This window comes from Akebia trifoliata, chromosome 8 (assembly GCF_017979445.1).
Source record: "Akebia trifoliata isolate Shusen 1 chromosome 8, ASM1797944v1, whole genome shotgun sequence".
NCBI lineage: Eukaryota > Viridiplantae > Streptophyta > Magnoliopsida > Ranunculales > Lardizabalaceae > Akebia > Akebia trifoliata.
The window spans coordinates 31,781,921-31,809,242 of record NC_141382.1 but is presented as its reverse complement, the minus strand read 5'-3'; the positions used below and the strand labels follow the sequence as shown (position 1 = coordinate 31,809,242).

At 34.2% G+C, this 27,322-nt stretch overlaps 1 protein-coding gene across 1 annotated transcript; it reads left to right on the top strand.

Annotated features, from left to right (window-relative positions):
- The first annotated feature begins 75 nt into the window (after positions 1 to 75).
- LOC147396524 (la-related protein 6B-like) lies at positions 76 to 11,906 on the top strand. The gene is made up of 10 exons (XM_086451543.1): positions 76 to 526; positions 5,905 to 5,986; positions 8,642 to 8,736; positions 8,861 to 8,932; positions 9,147 to 9,226; positions 9,450 to 9,549; positions 11,019 to 11,066; positions 11,148 to 11,216; positions 11,307 to 11,456; positions 11,547 to 11,906. Exons 1-10 carry the CDS (start codon positions 251 to 253, stop codon positions 11,742 to 11,744), a joined length of 1,170 nt encoding a protein of 389 aa, XP_086307669.1. The 5' UTR covers positions 76 to 250; the 3' UTR covers positions 11,745 to 11,906.
- Positions 11,907 to 27,322: the final 15,416 nt, after the last annotated feature.

Below are 27,322 nucleotides of genomic sequence, written 5' to 3'. Positions count from 1 at the left end.
AGTGGGCTTAAGCAGATTTGAAATCTTACAAGTAGTGAGTCAGGTTAGTCTGACTGAAAACAATGTTGAAACTACACTTCTCCACTGTCCTTAGAACATCTCTGAACTTACTTAACACTTGTCTTGATTTCGAAAGAATCTGAAACTGAAAGTGAAGAACTTCACTTCGTTGTTTCCGCCCTAATGGACTTTTTATTCGAACAACAACTCCCCTCATCTTCTCCCTCCCTATCTGGAAACTCTAGAAACAATGGCTCAAGAATCCCTTGTAGAGAAACTAGAATCATCTTCAATCCATGAAACAAATGATCGAATTGCGGATCAATCTCTCAAAGGAATTGTTTCATCTGGCCATCTCAATGCTAGTGCTCCTGAATTCATTCCTCTCATTTCGAATTCTGCATTGTATGTTCCGTATCAGAACTGCTACAGTGGTTTTGCAGAAGACGAGGTTGCTTATCAAGGTCATGTTCTGTGGAAAAGAGATGTCATATCTGAGGAAAATTTCCAGAAAATTTTGAATCAGGCATGTTGATTTCTCTATTTTTATTTTTCCTAGTCATCAGAAATTTTGAATCAGACTTGTTATTTGGATCAAATTCAAGTTTCAGCTTATGAAGTAGTAGTAGTAGTAGTAGAAGAGTGAACTTGACTTGTATCTTTTACTTCATCTTTCTAAAAATTGATTCTTGATACGCTTAAGTGTTGGTATATGGGGAAGTAAATGAATTGAATGAACTCAATGCTTGGGATTACAGTCACATTTTAATGTTTATTTATTTATTTATACAAATTGTATGGTTTTCTCATTGTGGCTACTAAGGTCCACGAAAGTGAAGTTGGTATTTGGTGGGGAAGAATTCTGATTCTCCAACTCCCAAATTAAGCAAAAAACACAAATTTCCCTCAAATGTATTTCCCAAGGGCTAAATCCTTACCTCTCCTTTACTTATATTTATAGATAATCATGGATCAACTAACCTTGCTAGTGGTCCCTGGATTTTTCAGGGTCTTCTTTGATTGTCGGATTATAGATTTCCTAGAGTACTTTTTTTATCTTAAGATATTGTTTTTTTATCCATGCTCTGTGGTAGGGCTGCACCCTGGGTGGGTTGGAGGGTAAACCCAGGCTCAACCCAAGGGACAAAACCCTCAACCCGAGCTCAACTCAACTACCATCAGGCCTGAGTTCATTAACCCGAGCTTGAGCTTCTAAAATCATTCTGTGTTCGGGTTAGCCCGAGGTAGGTAATTTTGGGGGGGTTGGGCTTGTCGGACAACCTTAAATATCAAAGCACACATAAATAATATCCAATTGTCCACAAGCCATAATAAGATGAAATAAAAAAGCTAAATTGAAAAAAAAAAAAATCTCAATGATGATTCCCTTCACTCCTTAGTCCTTAATGTCTATAACATTAATAAAATGACTCCTCATCTTTAAGAAATCCATGTATAAACATCTATAACAACGCACTCAAATAGAAAGAAAAGTCTTTTTTTTTCCTTAGTTATAGGAAGAAATAATTAAAAAATACTTTAAAAAAATATAACTAATATAAAAATATTTATATATTAGTATATAGCATTGGGTTCGGGTTGAGTTGGGTTGCCCAAACCCTCAACCTGAGCTCAACCCAAATCGAGGTCAGGTTGAGATATTCTAACCTAGGGTCACCTTATCTTCTATACAACTTGGCCCTGGCTCATCCATCAATCGGGTTGGCCAGTTTGCCCAAGTTGCAGCCCTATTCCGTGGTAGATACCGACGATGCAATTTTGGGGATTGACTCGAATCCTAGGTAGGGATACATAAATGATGTGTATATGTATCCTAAGTTGATATGTGTGTGCTTGGGATTAACTCATTATTTTTCTTCACAATCATTCCATCTCCAGAGCTTAGGATGGGAATCTTGGGGTCTCAAGATACTATATTGGCATGCATGTCATGTCTCCTAGATTTTGAGTGTCATGTTAGCCTCCACTTTTCTTTGTTTTTCTTGCCACCGGGTCTTTTCTAGATAATAATGCCCATGTTTGAAGAGAGTGATGACGACTTCTCGATTTTTTGAGAGGTATCCATAAAGTTGTCAAATAAATAATGGGAATGAACCGAGAATCCCCAATTTTTTTCCTTAAAATTTTCAACCCATTAGAGGCATAGTCACCAAGTCAGGGTTTGGACATAATTTGATAGTGGGAAAATTTGGGACAAAGGGAAAAATTCGGGAAGTTCGGAAAAATAAGGAGAAAATCCTGCTAAGGTTAGGATTGTGTAATTTTCCTTACTATGTGGTATTCACATATTATATCAACTCTTATTATTAAAGTATTAAACTACAATAATAAAACACCAAATCTCACATCGATATCATTTATACATGAACAAAAAATAACCAGGTATATATTGTATAAACACCCCTCTTCCTTTCTCACCGAAGAGAGAGATACAAAGGGTTAGGGGCCAAGACTTGAAAAAGAAGGGAAGCAAGTGCTGAAATTGAGGGAGGTAAAATCCAGAGATAGATCAAAGGGCGATAGAAGGAGGGTTAGGTTTTCTTTCAAACTAAAAAAAAATCATAAGAGGTGACATTTTCATTTTGAATGCGAAATTCGCTTTTTACTCGTAAAGTCGCGATTAAAACCAAAAGTTGCAATTTATTTAAAAAGATTAAGTCGCAATTAAGTTTGACCTTCTTTTTAATTTTGTGGTAGAATCCATCCTTTAGATAGGCATTGATGGGTTCCATCCAACATGGCCCTAGCTATCTTGGGATGGTCATGAGAAGAAGGGAAGATCATATTGAATTTATTTTTTGTGTCTTGGGTGTTCACAAGAATGGAAGTGAAGGTTAGATTATCTTGAAGAATTTCTCACTCCACTCACGCAGTCTCACTTTCTTTCGATTACTTCACTGTTGAACGTTATTGTCAATGCCACCACAACAATTTTAATTATAGTGTAGTTATTGCTTGCAACATTCTTGCCGTTGTTAGAATACATTTTGAAGATAACCGCCTAGGAACCATAACAAGTGTTGTTTATGAAGAGGGAAGCTCTCTATTAATACTATACATGAGATGTAAAGTTAATCTCAATATTACATTTTTCAGAAGTAGATTTAGTTTAATAAGGAAAACTTGTTAAATGCAAGCAAAAAATAACCAAGACTTGAAAAACCAGGTATATATTGTATAAACACCCCTCTTCCTTTCTCACCGAAGAGAGAGATACAAAGGGTTAGGGGCCAAGACTTGAAAAAGAAGGGAAGCAAGTGCTGAAATTGAGGGAGGTAAAATCCAGAGATAGATCAAAGGGCGATAGAAGGAGGGTTAGGTTTTCTTTCAAACTAAAAAAAAATCATAAGAGGTGACATTTTCATTTTGAATGCGAAATTCGCTTTTTACTCGTAAAGTCGCGATTAAAACCAAAAGTTGCAATTTATTTAAAAAGATTAAGTCGCAATTAAGTTTGACCTTCTTTTTAATTTTGTGGTAGAATCCCATCCTTTAGATAGGCATTGATGGGTTCCATCCAACATGGCCCTAGCTATCTTGGGATGGTCATGAGAAGAAGGGAAGATCATATTGAATTTATTTTTTGTGTCTTGGGTGTTCACAAGAATGGAAGTGAAGGTTAGATTATCTTGAAGAATTTCTCACTCCACTCACGCAGTCTCACTTTCTTTCGATTACTTCACTGTTGAACGTTATTGTCAATGCCACCACAACAATTTTAATTATAGTGTAGTTATTGCTTGCAACATTCTTGCCGTTGTTAGAATACATTTTGAAGATAACCGCCTAGGAACCATAACAAGTGTTGTTTATGAAGAGGGAAGCTCTCTATTAATACTATACATGAGATGTAAAGTTAATCTCAATATTACATTTTTCAGAAGTAGATTTAGTTTAATAAGGAAAACTTGTTAAATGCAAGCATATGGAAAATGTGATTTCATTAACGAGAGACTCACATAAATGCATGCATGAGATAAGCGAATAATGTTTTGTTTAGTAAGGAACTCGCATGAATGCATGCACAAGGTTTTATATTTATAATAGAATTTTTTATAAGTTTTTTCGTTTGATAGGAAGATTAAATGCATGTACAAAAGAAATGAATTTTAAATTGTCTTGTTTAATGAAGAGGCCCTCCATATATATGCATGCACAAAATAATGTAATTTCAATTTTTTTGGGAAACCCTCTATTAAATGAATGCATGTAGTTATGTTTATATGAAAAAAATATCCCTAAGTTATTTTTATTACATGCATATGGTATTGTTTTCTCTAAAAAAAGCCACAGGTTATAATGAGGGGTTCCCCTCACACAAATACATGCTTATGTATTACAAATTTATTGGAAAAAAATCTTTTGCTTTATTTTGTACAATGCTTTTAAGCTAAATTAAATATGAAGTCCAAATATACTATTTAATAAACTTATAACATCTTGTATTCGTTTTTGAAAACTCCCACGCGAGCTGATAAGAATGCCATCGTGCTCCACCCTTTAACGATATGGAGTTTATTGGAAAAAAAAAAATCAACCGAACATTTAATCACATCGTGATCTTTTCGCATCACTCAAGCATCCTATGAAATAAAAGATTTCAAATGTATTTTCAAAATATAATATATGTGTGTATAATATTTAAAACATATTCGATAAAAAATTATTTGATCAATACTCGCCGGTTGGCATTTTACTTGTTTCTCCAAATATTAAAATGATTCAAGATGTGGAAATACATGGTATGGCCATCCTATAAAATCTCTTATTGACATCATTATGACATTCTCATGAGTTCATCTACATTTCTGAAAATGCCTAGTATATTGGTTTATTAAAATCTCAAGCTTTTTATTAATCAAATGATCATAATTAAAACTCATAGAATCTCATATAATTCTTAGGTAAATGAATCAATGTGGATTTACCCAAAATGATCATCATAAGCCTCATTTAATGAAGTCAAAATATATTTGACTAATCATAGATCTAGTGGGAAAACTGAGAGGATCTTTTACACGGTTCTACATGTCATGGCCTTGAAAAATGAGTTGTCCCAAACTTATTCCTTATAATATTTGTCAAAATTGAGGTTTGTAAGGATCTGATGCATTTGGGTTTCCTCCTAGACCCATCATGGCCCAAAGTCACTTACAATATTGCCTCAAGATGAAAACTCTCATATTTTATGAGTCCAAAACTAGTTACCAATAATACACAATATTAATAATTTTGGGCTGCATTTTGAAAAGGTTGCCTTACGGACTCAAATAGGGATCAAGCCTTAGGTGGTTCAAATGGATGAAAAAGATTGTCTCAAATAATAATTGACTTATACGGGCATAATAATATTAACATTTCTCTTGTTTTTGGCTCGGGTTTTTTGGGGTTCTAGATCTTCTAGGGTTTTTGACACCAAGTACAAAAGTAAAGATTGGAGAAGAAAAAAAGAGAAATAGAAGATGAAAAGAGAAGTAAAAAAAAAAGAAAAGATGGAAGAGAAAAAGAGAGATTGTGTGTTATGTTCCATGGCTCTTTTCTTATTTATAATAAAAGATACTAGAGATGACAATATTACCCCAAGACAAAAGTAAAATAACAATTTTTGTAATAAGGATAAAAATATTATTCTACTCTTACAACAAGGAACCTATTTGTGAAAGGGTTTTGATGGGACAAAAATCAATTTGCAAGTAAACAATCTATTGGGGGATGTGAGTTTGGTTGTGGGCCTCTAATTGGACCTTGAGTTCACATTGTGCCATCATGTTCTGTTAGTTTAAGTAGTCTACTTTGTTACCATGCAACCAAACACTTTTCTTTTAAAAATCTTGTAGGTGGTAACTTACCTTCCTTTTCTTTTATCTTTTTCAATTCTTGCAGGTGGAGTACTATTTCAGTGACGTCAACCTGGCTACTACTGACTATCTAATGAGGCTCATCAATAAAGATCCTGAAGGGTTTGGTAAGATATATTCCATTTTATGCTAAATTGCTACATGGCATGCTCTATGGATTTGCTATTTTTTGTTTCTCAGTGATATCTCCTTGATTTCCTTCCCTTATTTTCTACTGTAGTTTTGCATTATAGTTTCTGAGAACTTGATTTTTTTAAGAAAGGTTGTGGTGCTAGTCTTCCATAGTGGGATTTATATAAAGAAATTTCTTAAGATTTGCACTCTTTCTACCATGGTTGTGTATTGTTGTTTTTGTGATTCTCGATGGTGATGATGATTTGACATGGGCTACAGACATGCAACCTTAGTGCAAAAGACTGGATCCTGAACCTTCCCTAATTCATAGTAAATTTTAAATTCTTTGTTGTTTTGATATAACATATCAACCCTGTTTCTCTTCTAGTCTCGGCACCTGTGGAGACCGAGTTGACTTACTTGGATGAGTCATCTCGTCAAAATCTGTTTAAATGCTTTTTTATTAATGTATATTTATTAATATCTAAAAAAATAATTATCTTCTCTGTTATAGGAAGGATTAATGGATATTCAATTATAAAATTTTATTTTATATAGATCATAAATATTTAAATTATCAATTTTTATATATGAAAAACATCAAACTGGTCAACTTGACTAAGCTTTCATTCACGTGGTTGAGATTTTCAAAATATCAGGCAAGTCATCTTGGATCTCGGACAATTTAGTGTGATGGACGATTCACATTGAATCTTTCACTCGATTACCTTTGGGACCGAGAGAACTTTCCCAAGTCCTCTCAGTCTCAGACGAGTTCTAAAATCATGTGAGGAGTCTAAACCAACCAAATGTTGTCACTTTTACAACTTCTTGATAATGCAGCTATAAATGTGAGACAAGGACAAAATCCTTTGCCAAGGGAGATACTAGCAATGAAAAAAGTGAATCATTTTCAAGCTATGTTTCATGGACTCTTCTATACGGGCAAAGTACCTGTGCAATATTCCTGATTTGGGTTAGATTTCAACATGCGATAGATTGTGGTGGTTACTTTCCTTACTATTATTATTATTATTATTATTTTAAATTTCCATACATACAAGACGTTAATTATAATTGGGCTTAGACCCAAAGCTCAATTGGTTGACATGTTATAATGCAAATTTGAGGTTGTGGTTCAAGTCCAACTTACCTATCAAAAAAAGAAGACATTAATTAGAATTATTTATGTTTTTTTTTCCTTACATGCAAGACATTAATCAGAATTATTTATTAAAAAAAATATATTGATTAACATTTACCATTGCATGTAAGGTATACTTTTTTCCATTTGATGTTTCTTATATAAATTTTTGTTAAGGATTTTATTAAAGGAACAAAAAAAGCTGTATTACCAAGTGGTTGAGATGACCTACTTGGGGAAATAAAAGAAGATTACTCTTCGTCCTTAACGATACTCTTTTATCTAAATAATCTTCAAAACACAATCCTCTAAATCTAGACTTTAAAAATGTCAATGACCACTAATACAATATCCTTCAATGGACAACACAATCTCTTGGACTCTTGTTTCTACCTCTCAAATACCCCCTATTTCTTTCTTTCCAAATCTCCCAAAGAATTACAATGGGCAAGAAATTCCGTAGGCAATGACCTCTAAAAGAGAAGGTGGAGCACAGATCTCAGTATGATCCAATACATGCTAAACTAAGAGAAGAAGATGCTCCAGATATCTTGTGTAGAGGTTTGATGGAGTAGAAGATGATTCATGGATTCATTTATGCATGGAAGATAATTTGACTATGGTCCAATTTTTGGTAATCAACTGATTGACGATTATGATTTTTTCAAGGGAAAGATGTCAAGAAAAACAGACATTTTTAGAAGGAACTTTTGAATCCCACACAATGGAGGCCGAGAAACAGTCGGAACAAGCGCACAAAGAAGAATAAAATGTTCTCTCCTTAAATAAATTGTTCCAGATCCATGCCCAACATCTAGTGTCTTCATTCGTGGTCCATATAGATTTAATATTATACAATCCAATTGTATAGTGAATAATTTTTCATACCTTGGATATCATCCTTAAAAATTTAAACCTCATGAAAAATTGACATTAATTTGAAAAATCTGTATTTTCATTGAGATTGTTCTGTAGGAATTTTTTTTGATGTAGTAATGCTAGAATAGACCAATTTTGGTGACATTGATAATCATATGGAGAATGATTATCAATATACAGATAGAACATCCAAAATGTTATCCATATGGGCCTCATAAGTGGGAGTATAAACAAGGATTAATGAATAAGAGCAGGGGTTAACACTTGGTATGCTGATGTGGGAAGAAAGTTTTGCAAGAGTAGCACTAGGGATTGTGGTGTATTGAATTCCAACTGCATCTCTGTCATACCATATTTATATAAGGCTAACATAATATTTCTCATAATCTTGAAAACTGCATATTCCCTGTTATAGATGATGTGAGCTCTGAGAATCTTATGATTGGCATAGACTTCCTCTTAGCCCGATTCACATCTAAGTTAACAAATCCCGATTTGGGTTTCATCTTGCATTAGAGTTGAATGACTTGTCCTGTTTTCTCAGCCCATTCCTTTGTTCTTTTATATTCAATTATTCATTTGAGTTATCATTTAATAAATGGCATGACCCTGCTATATTGAACAGTGCCATTATCAGCTGTTTCTTCTTTTAAGAAGATTAAAGCTCTCATCACTAGTGATCCTCAGCTTGCTACTGTTCTCAGGAACTCATCAAAGCTTGTGAGTTCATTTTATCTACTCTTAATTTTCTTCAGGCCATCCTTATGTTCTACCAATAGCCCTCCTATTTTATTTTATTTTTCTTTATTATTAGTGTTACCTATTTCGATGCTGCATTCTACAGGTTGTAAGTCATGATGGGAAGAAGGTCAGACGACAGCATCCACTGACTGATTCAGCTATAGAAGAGTTGCAGGTTGTTTTTATGAACTACTTTTCTGATTTTCATCCTTGTTTGTCTCACTTGAGTTGACAATATCAGTCTTCTGTGTCTAATGTCTCCAATATTTTGTAACTTTTGCTTTGAATGAATTTAAAACCAGACTTTATTTCATGCTAATTGCTGGACATTTTACAGAAAGAACTATTTTTGTGACCATGTATTTACCTTTTCTGTACTTGGAATGCAGTCACGGATCGTTCTTGCTGAAAATTTGCCTGAGGATCATTCCCATGCAAACCTCATGAAGATTTTCTCTGCAGTTGGGTGGTAGGGAGCTTATTGTTAATTGAAGAACTATATTTTTTTAGAGCTTCTATTGCCACACCAACTTTTGCTAACGCCACCTCAAGATGTGTGCTAATTCTTTGGTGATTTACATATGAATTGGGGTGGCATTTGAAAAAGTTGGTGTGGCAATAGAATCTCTCATATATATATATTTTTCCAGCAAATATCATTGGGCCTTATGCGAAATGGTTCTTTGTGCTAGTGTGAAGTCAATCCGCGCTTGTCAACCTCAGAGCTCTTATGGTGGGGTTTCTGCAGCATCCAGATTATCAAAAATGGAGAGCTTGCTTTTCGGTAACAAGGTATATGCTTCCACGCTGGTCAGCAGATCTGAATTTGAATTTTAAACTGGGTTGGGACTTATAAGAAATTATGAAAACAGCCAGCCCGGGTCGGAGCTATTGACACTCCTAGGAATAGTTGCTTTCTTGAGGTTTTATCTTATTTCTCTGAGGTTGTGGAGTTTGGTTATGGTTGAAATGTAAGGTGGTTATTCATTGTGTACTCAAACTTTTGTTTCTTGTCAGGTGTGTCCATGAATTACCAACTCACGTAGGCAGGTTGTAGAGAAAATAGGGATATAATTTAAATACATAACCAAATTGTTATTTGGTTTTTTTGTTTTTCCTTTTTAGGGGTAAGGGGTGTATATGTTGAAGAGAAAGGACAAGCTTATTAGCCTATTAATAATAAAGAGAAAGAACTAAAGAAGGCTTAATAATACTTAAATGCCTAAAGCTAAGGCCTACAAATATTTACAAAATCCTTTAAAGATACCGAATTGAATTCCTTGAAGATGATGGTGAATTCCTTGAAGATGATGGCCGAATTAGAATACAAGTTTTAGCCTTTTAACCACCGAATCTTTGTTGCTAAGCCTTTTTTTTTTTGAAGGTATGCTTGTTCCTATCTTTCTGAATGCTCCACCCAATTCAAATGGGATTGTCCAACTATCTTCATCTTATCATCCAAACCTTCCAATTTCCACATTTCATGAGAGCCACAAACAAGCTTTTGGAAGAAAAAGGACAAAGAAAAAAAACCCATTGGGCCTTAACTTCTTCAGCATTTTATTCCAATACGAGGAAATGCGATTTACCTAGAATGGTAGGAATCGCACGCTAGGTCTTTTTTTTTTTTTTTAAAGGTAATTTCATGGTACTGGGTTGCAACATGGGATTTTCCCCTTTGCTAAATCAGGAGGATGTTAAGAGAGTTTAGGAAGGGTTTAGAGAGCTCTAGAATGTTGTTGAAAAACAACAATGTTGGGGTGGCAATAGAAGCTCTCTCATTTTTAATGTTAATTTTTTTTTTTTTTTGGGTTTAGGATTTTATATGAGCCTAATCATAGTTGTAAACAACTACTGAAATTGTTTGAACGAGTGTTACAATGTTGAGATAAATAATTTTAGCCAAACCTTTGTAACATCTGAATAGTGTGTTTTAATCTTTAATTGGGGTGTGATAAATAATTTAAGAAAATGCGGTGTAATAAGTAAAAGTTGGGGTGCCAATAGTAGCTCTCTTTGTTTATGGTCGACTGATGAAAGGTGATCTTTGGTGCTATATTGATCTTCTAGTTTAGGCCCTCCAGAGGGATGTCTTGTTTGACCCTAACACGGGTTATATGGAAACAGAGGTTGGAGTATGGACTATTAAGAGAAATACAAAACTACTGCTTACTGAGTTGCTAACCATGTGTACGATTATGTATATTTGATAAGTTCAGTAGTTCTATCTTGAAATTGACAACTCTTTGTTCCACCTGCAGGTGCATGCGTATGTGGAGTATGAGACTGTTAAGCTAGCTGAGAAAGCAGTACGTGTTTTGGTCTTTGAAGTTATATGTTTTTCACACTGACCTGTTTTGACTGACGATATCTCATTTGTTGCGGATTAGGTTTCTGAGCTAAATAATGAGGGGAATTGGAGAAGTAGCCTAAGACTGCGGATACTGCTCAAGTGCATGGTATTACTTGAATTTCTTATTTTAGTTGATTTCCTATACTTCAGTTGACTTGTTGAGCTGGATGACCCATTTTGATTTGTGTTGCTACAGCCAAAACTTGTCCATGCACAAGGTAGAAAGGCTGGAGATGAATGCAAAAGGCACTGTGAGGGAGCCGGCTTGCTGAAATTGGAGCTTCCAACTGATAAGCACTTGGATTATCACCAGCAACCATCTAATGTGACATTGCATGAGAGCATGGTAAGCATTCCTCATTCTGAGATAAGTATGCTTGTAACTAAGTGTATATGCTGCATTTACTAGTCTTTGGAACTAACACTGCTTGGATAGGGTGAGGAGGGCAGTCCGAGGAGAGGTCGAGGTCGTGGTCGTGGCCGTGGTAAGGGCCATGTGCATGGGCAGTACCACAATAATCGTGGCACTCATTTAGGTACTCCTGCCAAGCAACCTCCAAGGCCACGTATGCCCGATGGCACAAGGGGTTTCAAAATGGGCCGGGGAAAGCCAGTCGCTACTGATGGTGCATGATGACTTCTTACATAACAGATGTTTGCTCCCATGTGTCTATCCATGCTGGTGTCTTTGTCATCCATTAGGTGTTTTAGAGGGGAGGGGTATGCCAATGCCAAAAGTCACTTTAGTTTTTTTTTTTTCATTTTTCTGTTTTGTGTGTGTGTGTGTGTGTAGGTATGTGGGAAAAGGGTGGTGTGGGGTAATTGTGTTAGTTTCTATAGGGTTGGTTAAAACAAGTATCTTTTATGTTCTGTGTGTTTATAATTTGTAAAAAAAAAAAAAAAAAGGAAAATAAAAAAAAGGGGGTTGAAAAAATCAGTTTATCATTAGCTTGAATACGTTAAATTTAGTTTATCATAGAGGTTAACAGGTTGAAGATGAGTTTTTTGGGTTGACAAATCAAAGGGGTTTTTGGCCAAAAGTTGAGAATGAGGGCTTTTAATTAGGCCGTTTTATATCAGTCTCTCAGATTAAACCTAGGTCAAGGTGGATGTCATCAGTTTTAAAACGCATAGTGGGTAGGGGGGTTTTTATGTCTAAATCACCCAGGAAAGTTATTATTGTTACTAATTACTAATAAATAAATATGAGTCCAACCATTTTAGGCTAAGGTAAGGTAGCTACTCTCAGACCTATTGTGTACAAAATCTGTGTTCATTTTTCATGACATTATGCATGCATGTATTAGATGTATTGTGGCCAAAATCCTCTGAAATAATTGTGAAAGACTCATCTCCTTTCCTTTCGAACAAGATAAATCATTTAACTCGATTTGCAATTATTTATTAATGTATATTTAAATCTTAATAATATTTTATTTTATAAAATAAGATAGATTAGAAGGTGATAAGTCACAAGATCATATTTTATTTAGATAATAATATCAGGAAGACTTAGCAAAGTCGTCTCAGTCTCAGATGAGATTTGAAATCATGTGAATCGTCTTAGTCTTAGACGAGATTTGAAACCATGTGAATAATTAACAATGAGTTTTGATTTATTCAAAATATCATCTAATAACTTAAATTATTAAAATGATATTATACCTATTTTTTTTATTATTATAAAAAAAGATAAATATATTCTTGAAAAATCTACTTTGTTTGATCAAATGAAGAGATATTGCATTCGTTTGATTGAATCAAGCTTTTCTTCGTCATCGAATTTCATCAATTAGGGTTTTTTTCATTAGATTGTATAGAATCAAATACATTCCTTGTCCATATTTTCATTAGGAATCATCTCATCCATTACTCCTCCATCTCCTATCTAACTCTTTGTATTTTTGTAATTACTGACTTCCATTGACATCTTGATGTAATCATGCAATCAAGTTTAAAAACTTTCGAATGAAGATTAAATGGATGAATTTCTACACATATTTCCAATTCAAAATCTTTATTTAATTATTTATATAAACAAGATTTTTTTTTTGTAGGGATTCTAGTTCAACGTAGGATGAAGGAAGGTTATACTAATTTTATTTTTTTGTTAGTGAAACTCTCAAAACATAAATCGAAAACAAAATTAGTATTATCCTCTTGTATAAATCTAAAATTAGCGTTACTTCCCCATGGAGCAGATCTTAAAATGTTAACTCATTTTATTTTATTTTTTGTTAGGAAATGAAGATTTTGAATTACAATTATCCCTCGTACGAAATGAGAGCTTTTAAGTTCAAATTTCATACCATTACTTCAAGATTTCAACAGAGTCCTCTCTAGTGGAGAAAACCTTAAAGAATGATCGGTGAAATAGCTTCTTAACTGATGAACAAAATCCTAAATAATAAGACAAATACTACACCTTAATTAGGTTAATTTTAATATTTTAAATATCCAATGGCCTTTTAGTAATTTACTTTGCTTTGAGAGGATATTTTGAATAAAATCAAAACTTCCTGTCAATTCATCATCAGTCAACGATGCTTACTTTTGACCAAGGGGGTTGGACCAAATCTTGCATTTTGTAAGAGGATAACTCTAATATTGATAATTTTACAGGAGGTATTACTAAATTTTCCTTTTCTTAATCACTGAATGGCCTAAAATAGGCTATGAGACCTGCATGGGCCCATTCATGCATTGGAGATCTTTGTGCAAATTATTATTATTTGATAATGGTGGGGTCCGGACTTAAGTCCGACTAGGGGGACCGGATGAGCTAGGGTTGGAGCCAAGGTGTATGGGTCACTCCCCCGGTCACGTGCAATGCCCGCACATCAAACACACTAGGTAAGCGAGGAAGCACCCTCGCAGGTGGCCGTGGGGAAATATTGCTAATATTGGGTATCGAACATGCAATCTATGGACTCTCACTGCTTATTGGATCCGAAATTGCCATTGAGCACTCCCTCGGATTATTTATTTATTTATTGGTAAGCTTATTTTTAATGAGTTCAATAACTAGATGTTGGTGGGATTTGAACCCAGGTCTCTGGTATCATCACCCAAAGACTTTGCCAACTAAGCTAGTTGGCACTTGCATATTTTTTTATCGGTAAACCTATTTTTTTTAATGAGTCTAGTAACTCGGTGCTGACAGGATTTGAACCCAGGTCTATAGTATTATTAGCCAAAGACTTCACCAACTAAACTAGTTGGCATTGCTTCTCTTTTTTGTTGTGCAATGCCCCCATATCACATGCATTTGCAATTTTATTCGTTTTGATAAAAAGATCCTAATAATTAGTAAGTTTAAATGTATTGTGGGAGCAATTTTTGAAGAATTGTTTTGGTTTTCAATACTCAACCTTCTTTCATTATAATATTAAAGATAAAAATTTAAACATATTTGTGTAATTTAGAAAGTATGAACTAATGTGGATTTGCATCATGATTCCAAAGATCCCATTAATAAGTTTAAATATTTTGTGGGAGCATTGACGGAAGAAAGTGTCAATACTTAGCCTCCTCTCATTATAATATATAGTAAAGATTACAGTGTGAACGTTGAAGATGACAATATATATATGATAGAATAGACGGTAGATAAAATGTCTTAATTTTTTGTCGTTAAGCTTTTAATCTCAATTCCTGAATGAATAAAATAAATAATAAGATGAGTAGATGACTTGTGCTCCCATATTTTATCTTCACATGTATATAAGATTGGAACCATAGTTTTAGAACCTCATATACTCAGTTTACTAGTAGAAGTCATGTTATATTACTTTTAAAATTATTTATTGTATAATAGGTGCATATATAATTACACCTCTATAATAGTAGTTTGACAATCTTGAAAGAGGAAAATAGGGATTATTAGAAAAAGAGGAAAATAGTGAATCAAGATAGAAGTGCTAAATCGATTTGCACTTGTAATCTGATATTAAAGAGTACGTAAATTGAGAAAATATATGATTGCTAATACGTTTTATATGATTGCTAATATGTTTTCAATGTATTAAGGCTTTGACTTATATATATATAGGGACGGTTCAACAGCCCTAAAGTTTGCCAAGTTTGGTGTCAAACATTTTTCAAAATATGGGTCAGAAGCTTTGGAATGAGCTGATTTTTTGTGAGGATGATCTCTATGATGAGGAGATCATCCTCACCAAAAATTAGCCTATTCCAAAACTTCTAGCCCCATCAAAAGTGATTTACAAAAATTGGACGGTCCACAATTCTTCAACTTATAAAATAGGGTTAGAAATTTCAAAATGAACTGATTTTTTGTGAGGATGATCTCTTCACCGTAGAGATCATCCTCACACAAAATCAGTCTATTCCAAAATTTCTAACCCTATCAAAAGTGATTTACAAAAAATGTTTGACACCAAACTTGACAAACTTTAGGGCTGCCGAACCGCTCCCATATATATATATATCTAAGGGCTTACGTTTGAACCAGTGCATTTATCTGTTGAGAAAGAAACCCATACAAAGACTTTAAATTAAAAGAGACGACTGTTGCGATTTTTAGACCAATAATCGTGATAGTCTGACTTGACAGGTTGCATATTCAATTAACTCTCTAATGTCATAAGTTTGGAAATCGTAAATCTGTATGGCTTGGGATACATGATTGTAATTTTTTTATAAAAAATGTGTAACTCAAAGGAGTCATGTATCCCGAGGCATATAGATCTACGGCTCCCTCACTTACCCATGTTAGGGAGTCGATTGAATATGCAACCTGACGAGTCATATTATCATGACTCTTAGACCAAATCAAAGAGAACCCATGGGCAAGAGGCCAACTGCTTTCCTTTTCAAAATTCAAATACAAGACTTCGTAATTGACACGGCAACTAAAAGATGAATTAGAACGGGCACGTGTTGTCCAATCCTCAAAAAGAATTGACTCGGTTGATTAGTGATTTAAGCCGAAGTCTCTGCATGCCTACTCTTCCGTGATAAAAAAAAAAGGACAAATCCAGAGTGACATGTGGCATAAGAAAAACACTTTGGTGAATACAACCGCGTGAACGTATTTGTAAAGGAAATATGAAGATACATGGAGATCTTAAGGAAAGAGTTTCAAAGATCTTTAGAATTTTAATTAGAGGTGTAGCTGATATATTTTGGTCAAAGTTTAGAGGTATAAATCTCATCTACAATAGGTTTAGAAGTCTCTACAATTTAAAAAGTTTAAGATATGAATGGACACTGTGGGGACCATATTAGCCACACTGAAATGACGTAAGCAAACAAGAAAGAGAAAAAGTGAATGAACCAAAACAAATGACAATAAACGATCGAGGCCTTGGTCTCAATCCAAGTAGGATAACACCAAGGATTTACGAAATTGGTTGTTGGGAACGATCAATTATAGGAAAGGATGAATGAGGGCTCAATGTTGATACGTGAGGAAATAAATGACATTAACTAAGCCGAGATAGATCGAAGTAACCAAAGAATGTGATACAAGGCACAATGACACACTGAAAGTCAGTATAACCATAGCTCAAATCTAGAAATGGATCCCTAATAAGACAAGGAATTAAATGTAATATATATTTCTCTCCATAAGAATCCTTGCAATTAAAGCAAGGATTTCGTGAGCATTTATTAGATATTTCTTTTGATTCACCTACCCCCAAAATGATAGATATATGGCAACTTCACATTAATAAGGTTGAGAAATTGAGAATCAAGCTAGAGAAGGGCATTAATGAAGATATTTGCACGATTCTCAAGAATCAATCAATCTCCATTGAATAATATGGGCAAGCCTTGTAGTGATACCTGTACAAGGAGTAAAGTTTATAAAATAATGCAAGAAAGAGAAAGAAAGGGGTTGAAAAAAAAGGGAAAGAGAAAAAGAGAAAAACGAAAGGAGATAATATCAAAAAAGATGTTCTACAATATACTATCCATCGTCTTCCCTATTTACTTAAATTTTCTACTCTTTATTATGAAATTTAGTACTACCAAAATCTTTGGAGGAATGTTGGCAGGCACTACACCAGTGCCTTAATCCTGTTTCCAACCCTTCATCTAAAAACACAAGGAGGATTTAATGAAAATCATTCTGATCAAGATCATTTGAACCATTCGCATTATGGTATATCTCGAGGAGTGGTAAGGCTCAAAAAACCTTTCCACACTTCTGGCATCTTTCGTGGGAAAATTTTGAAATTTTTTACCTCATGACTGTGGTTGTCAAATTGCGAAATGGTTGATGTAGATATGTGGGACTCGAAACCTTTGGGGAGGTTTGAGCTCATCTGTAGACACCCCATTTTTGCACTCGCTTGATTAATCAACTCGTCAACCTGATCATGACGATTCCCAATGATGGATGGTTATTCCAATGCTTTGTTTGTTACCAGATATGTTTGAGAAATTCAGATGAGGTATCTCAAACTAACAAAACTGTAGAAACCACGCTACGCTAAGAAAATATAACTCCAAAAACACAGAAATCATCATTTTTCAGATAAAAAGAAGCTTTACGATAAAAATCACTAAAAAATGATCAAATTATCAAAATACCCCTAACATCAAAACATCCCTAGAGCCTACATTATGCTTAAAAAAATTCTTTCAAACACATAAAACAACAAATCGAAATCAAATAAATCATTTCGCCAATTTTCACAAAATTCGACAAAATTACGAAAATGCCCCTCATAAAGTTCACGACCATTTTGCACAAAAAATTTCATAAATGACACAAACTAATAATCTCATTGAATTCCTTACAAAAAATCGATTCCAAAACATCTTGGAACATTGAAAAACGACTTAAAACACAAAAAGTCCTCTCCGAGGGCAAAATGGTAATTTTATAATTTTAATAATAAAAAATTCTGAAATTAATAATTAAAAAATTAATTAATTTAGAGTAAAATCCTAATTAAAATTAAAGTCAATCAAGTAAGACTTAAGTCAAAATCCTAAAATCTAGTCAATCAAGTAAGACTTAAGTCGAAACCCTAAATTCTAGTCAATCAAGTGAGACTTAAGTCAAAATCCTAATCAATCTAATAAGACTAAAGTCAAACCCTAACCCTGATGAAATTTTAATTAAACTCTAAAACCCTAATATAATTCTAATTAAACTCTAAAACTATCTAAAAGAATTCTAATTAAACTCTAAAACTATTTAAAAGAAACATAATTCAACTCTAAAACTATCTAAAAGAAACATAATCTAACTCTAACTTTATCTAAAAAACTCTTAAAAAAATCTATAACAACCTATTTTCGTATCTAAGAGAAAATCCTAGAAAAAGTAGGTCAAAGAGCCTCCTCAAAATCCTAATTTTGAAGCTCTAACCCCTTACCTATCATCCAACCCCCAACTTTTGCTAAAAAAACACCCACAAATCCTTTAAAAATACCTAAAAATCCATAAAAAATTAGGAAACACTTAGATCTAAGGAGAAGATACTTCATCTTGGAGATCCGAAGCGGATCCAGTAAAGAAAACGAAGTAAGGAATCTCTCTGTCAACTTTGAGGAAACTATCGTTGTGATCATCTAGATATTTTTTATTATTTATTTAGGTCTTTTAGCAATGTAGTTTTATTTGAAAAAAGTAGAGACCGGCGTTTGCCGAACGGGGTTGGTGCTTAACACATTCCAACCTCGTAACGTGATCTCCGGACTCGTATTTTCTTTCGTAGATTAGTGTTATTTGCCTTTTAGAGTCAATATTTGATTTCTAGAGCGTAATAACTAGGTGGTGACTCCCAAACCTCAAAAATCAAAAGCGGATCTGCGCACCCCGCGGATAGAGGGCGTTTTCAGTGGCGACTCCACTGGGGATTATTGAGGATCAAACTTGAAAAACCCTAAGTATGGGAGCATTGCCAGGATGACCTAGTTTTTTATTATTATTTAGTTCGATTTATTTTATTTATTTATTTTTTTATGGCTTAATTGTGGATCATTTACTTGGATTTTGGATATTATATTTTTGTTTTTTTTAATCCAATTAAAGGTTACTTTTTGGTGACCCTAAATAATGAAAGATTCAAATTGACATATGAATTGAGGACAGAATGATGGTGGTTGGGATGAGAGTTATGGATTTAAAAAAAAAAATATTGGATGAATTTTGTTTTAGCACGTTAATATGCATGGGTGATAAGTTATGAAAATAAATTATTTGTGAGTGATGTGCTAAGAAATAAAACAATTTCTTTTTTTAATGTTGTTTGTGATGAGGAGAGAATTCCTAGAAAAAAATTTCAAAAAAAAAATAAAAAAATAAAAAAATAAAAAAAAAATATTTTTTTCTGTGTGGTGTGCCGTTAGAAGAAAACGATTTTTATTTTTCATCTTCTTCTCAAATAAATTATTTGTGAGTGATGCGCTAAGAAACAAAAAAATTACTTTTTTTAATGTTCGTGATGAGGAGAGGATTCCAATAAAAAATCGTAAAAAAAAAAAAAAATTCTATGCATGGTGTGCCGTTAGTAGAAAACGATTTTTATTTTTCATCTTCTTCTCAAATAAATTATTTGTGAGTGATGCATTAAGAAATAAAAAAATTACTTTTTTTAATGTTGTTCGTGATGAGGAAAGGATTCCAATAAAAATCATAAAAAAAAAAAAAAAAAAAAATTTGTTTCTAAAAAAAAAAAAAAAAGTCATCACCCCTTATCTCAACGATTATCATTCTATCTTTGATTCAATATTCAATAAAATCTCAATTTATTTTGGATCGTCGAAAGTAACCCTTGATTAGACTATAGAGAAAGAGTCATTTTGTTTTTTATTTCGTTTTGAAAAAATAAAAAATAAAAATTTTTGTGCCTATTTCATCGATTGGCCAATGATTGATTATTTTTGTGCCATAATTTTTGCCTATTCGACGTGCCATAATCTTGATTGAGATATGTGTTTGACATGTTTATTTTGATCTTGATATGATGGGTTTGTGTATTATCTTGTTTGATATTTCTATGATACCCATGTTGTAATAATTTGATCTGGCCCATTCATCTGAAAACGCCCCGGGCACAGCCCACCCTATTTTGCACACACCACTAGCATGTTTATTTTGTTACATTGCATGCTTGCATGTCCCTTATAGCCAACGTGGCACTAGTGTGTGACCCGGTGTCCTCGGAGAAGCGACGTTATTCATGAAAATCACAACTCCAGTCACGTACCTTAGGGTATATAAAACTGGGGCATTAGTATCGTTTGATCAGGTAACACTGAAAGGTATATCGATGTACCCAGGCTGGAGCGACCTGAGCCTTTTGTCATATTGTAAGCCACAAAGTCACATGTCCCGATCGCCAACCTTGGACTCGTACATATATGGTATATCAAAGTTAATCTAAGTTCACTAGCTGCACTTTTTGGTTAAAATCAGTGCCTAAGCGAGATCCTGCCCCGCTGTACCCTACTGTACGAAGGGGATAGACAACATCTATTCTAGATGAGAGCTATTTAAGAGGGCCCTTGCTCAGCATCGTGCGCCACCTCTCAACTGAGGATTAAATTGGCTACTTTTGACTTCAGAGATGTGGGTTGGAGTCTTAGATTATCACCTATACAGTATATCAAACCAATTCATCACGTATCGTCTGATTGAATACGCTCGAGAGGTATATATGTGCACTTGGGCAAGGGTGGCCAGATAAATTGCATTACATGTAGTAAACCTAGAGTTTAGGAACCTTCCTATAGGTTAAGACCCGAACCGACTATAGGTGTTCCCGGATTGTTCTGATCAATCAAACCAACAGGTAAGTGGGCGGACCGGTCTAGACCGTTCAAACTAAACCCGCAATATCGGTCCAACCTAATATGTGAAATGTAAATCAATTGGCCCAATCGACAAATGCATCAAACTGATCAATACTAAACTGGTTGGACCAATTGGTTTTACTTTCAAAGATTCAAACTATTTTATACAAAAAAGATTCTATCTTAGGGTCAAATTATTTTGTCTGAACAAAGGCTCAATCCCAATCAGGGGTAGACCCATTTCTAACCTTTCTCACCTTCTTGGTCACTATAGACTTATAGTGCATTTGGATTTAATATTTCCCACCAGACTTGGGTTAATTTCAAAATTTTAATCATGTGGTTAAGAGTCAAACCTTCAGAATCAATGGTTAATTTTGGTGTATTTCCATTCAAGTAAGAATTGCTCCTAGATGTTCTAAACCCCTTTCTATGCCACTTTGGGTTCGTCAAAAAAGTCATCTAGGCAAAGTACTAATGTCAAGTCCAAGAAGTCTACCCTTGCACCATGGTATTATGTCCATCTCATCCTAAGATGGTCATCAACATATGACCATAGGTGAAGATTAAAAAATTATTTTTGGATTTTTAAAATAAAGAAAATTATAGAGAAAAATTAAGAAAAATTAACTATAGTCTAGTTGTAGAAAATAAATAAATTACGACAATGAGCAATTTAAAAACAAAAGAAAGTGCTTGTTAGAATTTTTTGTGAGCCTAGGATTTTGGTGGTAATCTATATGGATTTCATCTTCTTGGATCCCAATACTGTTTTAGAGGGTTATGTGCTTACTTGGGAGCATCTTTTTGTTAGTTTAACCTTTAATAGGTATTCATGAGTTGGACACCACCATGGAAATTCTAGAGACTTTATGCATGAGACGTGTCATCTTTGAGACAATTTTTCTTTAGCTTAGAGAGTTAAGTGTATATCTAGATAGATCCCACATTTGACCCTTAGTCATTTGAGAGAAAACATTGTGATGTGTGTGCACATAGTGTATGCATGTAATAGACTTAGAAAGAAAAGATTACCTCAAATGATGGATTGCTCTCTACCTCTTAAGCCATCAGAAAAGAAAAAAAGAAAATCTATTTTAGGAATTTAAATTTGCAAGAAAAATAAAGAATAACTAATCTAGGAATTTAAAGTTTGCTAAGAAAGTAAATAACAATTAATATAGGAATTTAAAACTTTCTAAGAAAGTAAAAAAAATAATTATTCTAATGCTCTCGAGAGCGTATTGATTGTCTATAAGAAGAGATTACCTCTAGGAGATTTTACTCTCTACTTCCAAGCCTTAATCTAAAGTAAACTAAGATCTGCATTGCTAAAATAAAGAAATCTTAAAAGTAAATTTTCTTAAATATAAAGAGGGGAGTAGATAGAAGAGGGAGGTTTAGAAGGGAATTATATAGGAAAAATCTAAAAGATTACAATTAAACCCCACCTGGATATCTTATTCTTATTCTTTTTCTTAGTTATGGCTTTTTAGGTATTTGGGAATGGATTTGGACAGAATTTTGGTAGGCTAGAGGGCTTTGAGGAGAGACTTGGATAGAATTTTAGATCACTTGAGCTTCTCCTCTTTTCGTTTGCCTTGGATGAGGGTCCTATTTATAGGATTTTGGAATATTCTTGTTGATGAACTTGTCATAAATCTTATGGTTCCCAATATTTTCAATAAAATCTTTAGAGAAAATCTAAATTACATCTCATCTCCTTGGACTTGATGGTTTTTAACTCACCTATAGGTCTCACTAATCATGATGATCAAAAAGATAAGATAATAAAAGATCATAATTTTTAGAGAAATCTTTGAGAATCTTAGGTCATTGGTTTTGGGTCAAATCCTAGAGAATTAGGCTAGATGGCATATAAATATAAATTGAGATTTTGGATATTAAGGTCATCTAGCTTAGTTAACTCTTTGACAACCTAGGGTTAATCTAGTCTTTGCTCACAAGTTCTAGAGAATTCTATAGGTTGGAAAAAAATGTCAAAACCTATTGAACTTAGTCTAATTACATTAACTCTTCTAAGATTTAAGATAGACTTGGGGGGGGGGGGGTAAGGGTAATCTACCTTAGTTTAGTTATAACAAAATGAGGTTAGGGTAGTAATTATACTCCTGTGGGGATCAATTTGACTAAGAGTCTTTATTAGAAGAATAGTAGAATTATGAGAAGACCAAAATGGTAGATTTATTGGAAAGTTAAAAAAAGGGCAAGAGAGTAAAATAGAGAGATATTCTTGGGGGAAATGTCATTGAGGAGTGGGTTAAATGGTAATTATCCTTAACAAAATTCGAACTCACGAGGGCTTGTAACTACCTAACAGAATTGGCCTTGGGTGAACCAAGACGTGAACAAAACTAAGCCTTACTGTGGGTCACCCTTAGACTAAGTAAAAATGTTTATGGCCATGGGTCATCCTTGGCCAAGGGTTAGGTATTGCCATGCTTAATCTAGAATCTTGCAAAATGGCCTTCAGGCCTTGTGATTTTTTGAAAATAGGATTTTTGAACCTTCTTGAGAATTTTCTTGGGTCAAGCTCTTTCTTAGAAGATTTTTTGGTGTTCTCAGGCTTGACCTAGGTAAAAATGAAGTGGCTACAATTGCCCCTCTTTGAGAGAGTTGTGTGCATCGAATCACAAAGACGTAGATACAAACTCCTTTTTGTCTGATCGAACTCGAGCCTGCTTGTTTGTTTGCATATCACTTTAGTGATCTCAGATTGAATTTATTGTCCTCCCAAGTACTAGGTCTAACAAGAATTAGACCTAAAATTCTAGGCTTCTTGGCTCGATGTATAATTCTCGAAGCTTTCGAAAAGAATAAGTTTTGTGACACGATATAGAACTTTTGAAACTGTTTGATAAAATAAATGATTTTAAGTAAAAAATTTCAAACTGTGTTTACTTTGGTAAAAGTTGACTTTGCATTTGAAGTTGATGAAAATTTTCAAGACTGGGTTTAACTTGAGTGTTTTCGATGATTGAACGTCCACAAATAGATTATAAGGTGAAGAAAATTTTATTTGAATCTTAATCTTGAAAAGGTGGCTTGAGTTTGAAAGCATACCCCCTAAGGAACCTCAAGCTCTTACCATTACGCCACACCTTAGGCGGGCTTAGATTTGAATGCACACCCTTAGGAGACCTCAAGCTCTTACCACTACGCCCACTTAAATATTACTACGCCACACCTTAGGTGTGCAACATGATGCTCGATTCATCTTCAAGAAATTTTCATTTTTGATTCTATTGTTCTTTTGCTCTTTGTGTGGTTCGAAACAGCTTCTCGGGATATTTTTCATTCTCCCTAAGTTGCGTGTCCCTACATTAAACCAAGTAAAAACTCTTTTTACTCTTTATGCTTCATTTTTTGACTTTTTAGCTTTTTTTTTTTTTGTCTGTATGACTTTTTGAGCTTTTTGAATTTGATTTTTTTTTTAATTTTGTTATTTTTTGAATTTTTTATTTTATTTTTGATTATATATTTTTTCTTCGACGTGGGTGAGGTTTGACCAGGTTAAATTGTTTTGCCTAGCCATAGGACATCCCCATACCAGAACATTTCTCAACTTTTAAGAACTAAAATTGAGCATTGTTGGCTCGAATTTCTCTAAGAATGAACCTCTCTTGCTCCTTGGTTTGTTTGGATTTTGACCCATGAATTTTTAGATTTTTACTTTCGTGCTTGACCCACGGTGTGTACTTGACTCGTGGTGAGTTGCCTCAGTCTGATTTTATTTGCCACATTCTATTCACGACGATTTGAAGATTCGCAACTACTTGCGAACGAATTGATCTAATTCTTCGCCTTTGGACCTCAAATTTCTTTATAAAGTATGTGGTAATTATGTATGAATTTCTTCAAATTGGTCATTTAATTCCTTGAATTCATGATATTGGAGTCGATTGGCATGGAGATTGGGTGTTTTCGAGTTGGGTTATGGATTGGGTTGAATTCTTTTTTAAATTGGGTTGAATTTCAGGATTTAATAGGTGTTGGAAGTGTATTGGAGTTGGATTGATGGATTAGGATGGGTTGGAGGATGATTTAATGGCATGAGAGGCTATTTCATTTCAGTATTCCACGTGTTTGATGAAATGCCTCAATGAAATGGGATGAAGAAATGATGAGGTTTATGGATATGTAAGGTATTTGATAGGCTTAGGTAGGGATTTGGATGGTTTAGGTGAGGTTTTTATTGACTTGGGATAGTTAATTCATGTTGAGCACGCCACGTGCTTGGCAAAATGCTATAACGGGGTGGATATGGGTTTGGGAAAAATAACTTGGAGTTTGAATTGGCAGAGGCATGGGATTTTGGTATTTTCATATTTTTAAAATTTTTTTGTGATTGTTGGTTATGACTTTCGGTTGGCTTCTGACATTTATCATACTTTATATTTTTCTCAGATGGGTCGATTTAATATCTTCAAAGTTTTGAGAGGGAAGTCTTCTGGTAAGGGTAAAAACAAGAAGGTCACTTCTCTTGAGGATAATTTTTCGAGCAGTTCTGATGAGGCGATGCCTCTAGTACCCTCTGATAGTGGAAAGGAGTACAAAGTAATGCATGATCCTCCTCCAATAGCATTTGAACCTGAGATTACGGGTGATCATACCTTCTGAGATTGCTGCTCAAATATATGATACTCCCCTGCTATTCAATTTTTGCCATTATATATTTGCTTGCATGCATGCCGGCATCAAATTACCTCTACTTGATGGATAGTTCAAGGATAACTAGTACACTTTTTGCAACATTTATGACTTCATGGTCGATAGAACTCTGACCATTGCACTCATGGAGATATGGTTTTTTCAAATTCATACCGTTCATATCCCTAATGTAAAGCTTGGAATCCGACCCTTTGATTTTGTTGGTATTATCGGGATTGGAATAGGATGACTACCTATACCTTTCGTAAGGGTTGATGATGAGGAGATGGTGAAACTTCTAGGTCTTCCAGCTATTCTTGCTTGTGAGTGGCTGAAGGAAAGAAGGTTGAGCATCACATAACTAAAGGATATTGTAATGATCTGAAAAATCTTAATATGTATCTCAAGGAAAGAATTTTAAATTTTTATGTTGATTTAAAAGTATGGATTTTTACTTTCCAATATTTGAGGAAAATTAACCTCACCAATAGATTTAGAAGGATCGAGAAACATACTTTAGCTTTTAAGCACGCCTAAATCAGAAGTCGATCGAAAAAATTACCAAATCCTCGAGTTTCACATCAAATAATTATCAAGTAGGTAAATGACATTTAGAAACGAAATTTGAGGAATCCAATCATACCATTAGGTTCGTGTCGAGAAATCATTCAAAATAGAGTATAAGAATGTTCGAATCGACATTCGAAAAAATAATTCCCAAAATGACACTTACGTTCCACTTAAGTTATAAATATCTGAATTCTTAAGAAAAATCTAATTTTTCTTATTATTTTCTCCAACCAAAATATCAGCCCTAACTTTTTCTCAAGATTTGAAACTTAGATCTACGTTAAACGAGAATAATCCGAGATGCGGACACACTGTTCAATGTAAAGAAGAGGGCATGAGAGCCATTAAGGGAATTTGTAAAATGGTTCCGATCGAAAATGATTCAGATCGAAATTTGTGATGACCGAACGACAATGGTTGCGTTAAAAAAGAAACACCCTCAAACGTTGAAGCTCTTTGATTCTCTTGTTAAGAGAAAACTTGAGAGTATAAATGAGTTATTGTTTCAAACCGAAAATACTCACGATTGGACGACGTGCACCGAAGCAATTCAAAGGTTCTGATAGTACAAGTACAAACACTGATACCGATTTATAATAGCAGTCAACCGGATTGAATAACTCAGCCAAACTCGACGACAAAACTTAGAGGAGCGCCCCAACAAAGTTTTAGAGAAGGAAGATTGGATGGAGGACAAAGGATTCTGTTAGTAAACCCGAGAGTCGTCCCACCTTTAGAAGCATTTTCGCAACTCATTCCTCTTAATACCACTATAGAGAAAATCCTTGAGATTACACACCACGTGCCATTTTTAAAGTGGCTGAGTTTTGTAAAAGGAAATCCGAACGAGAAAGATCATAACAAATATTGCACTTTTCATAAAGATCACGATCATACAGTGTAGTGTCGAAGTTTAGAGTTTGCTGTGGAAGACCTTATCAAGTGCAGATATCTGAAAGAGTTTATCGATTGAGGATTAGAAGGATAAGATGGGCAAATCGAGATTTAAAGACAAGAGCCACCCCAACAAGAAGAACTATACGGAGGGAATGAGCAACTAGAGAACGTCATCACAACTATCCATGGAGGGCCGTTAGGATCTGTTGAAGGATCAGTAAAGTCAGGGATGAGAAGCCAACTAAAAAAAGCAAAACTTATGAAAAAGATCTTTCAGATAAATCATCGAGCTTGCCA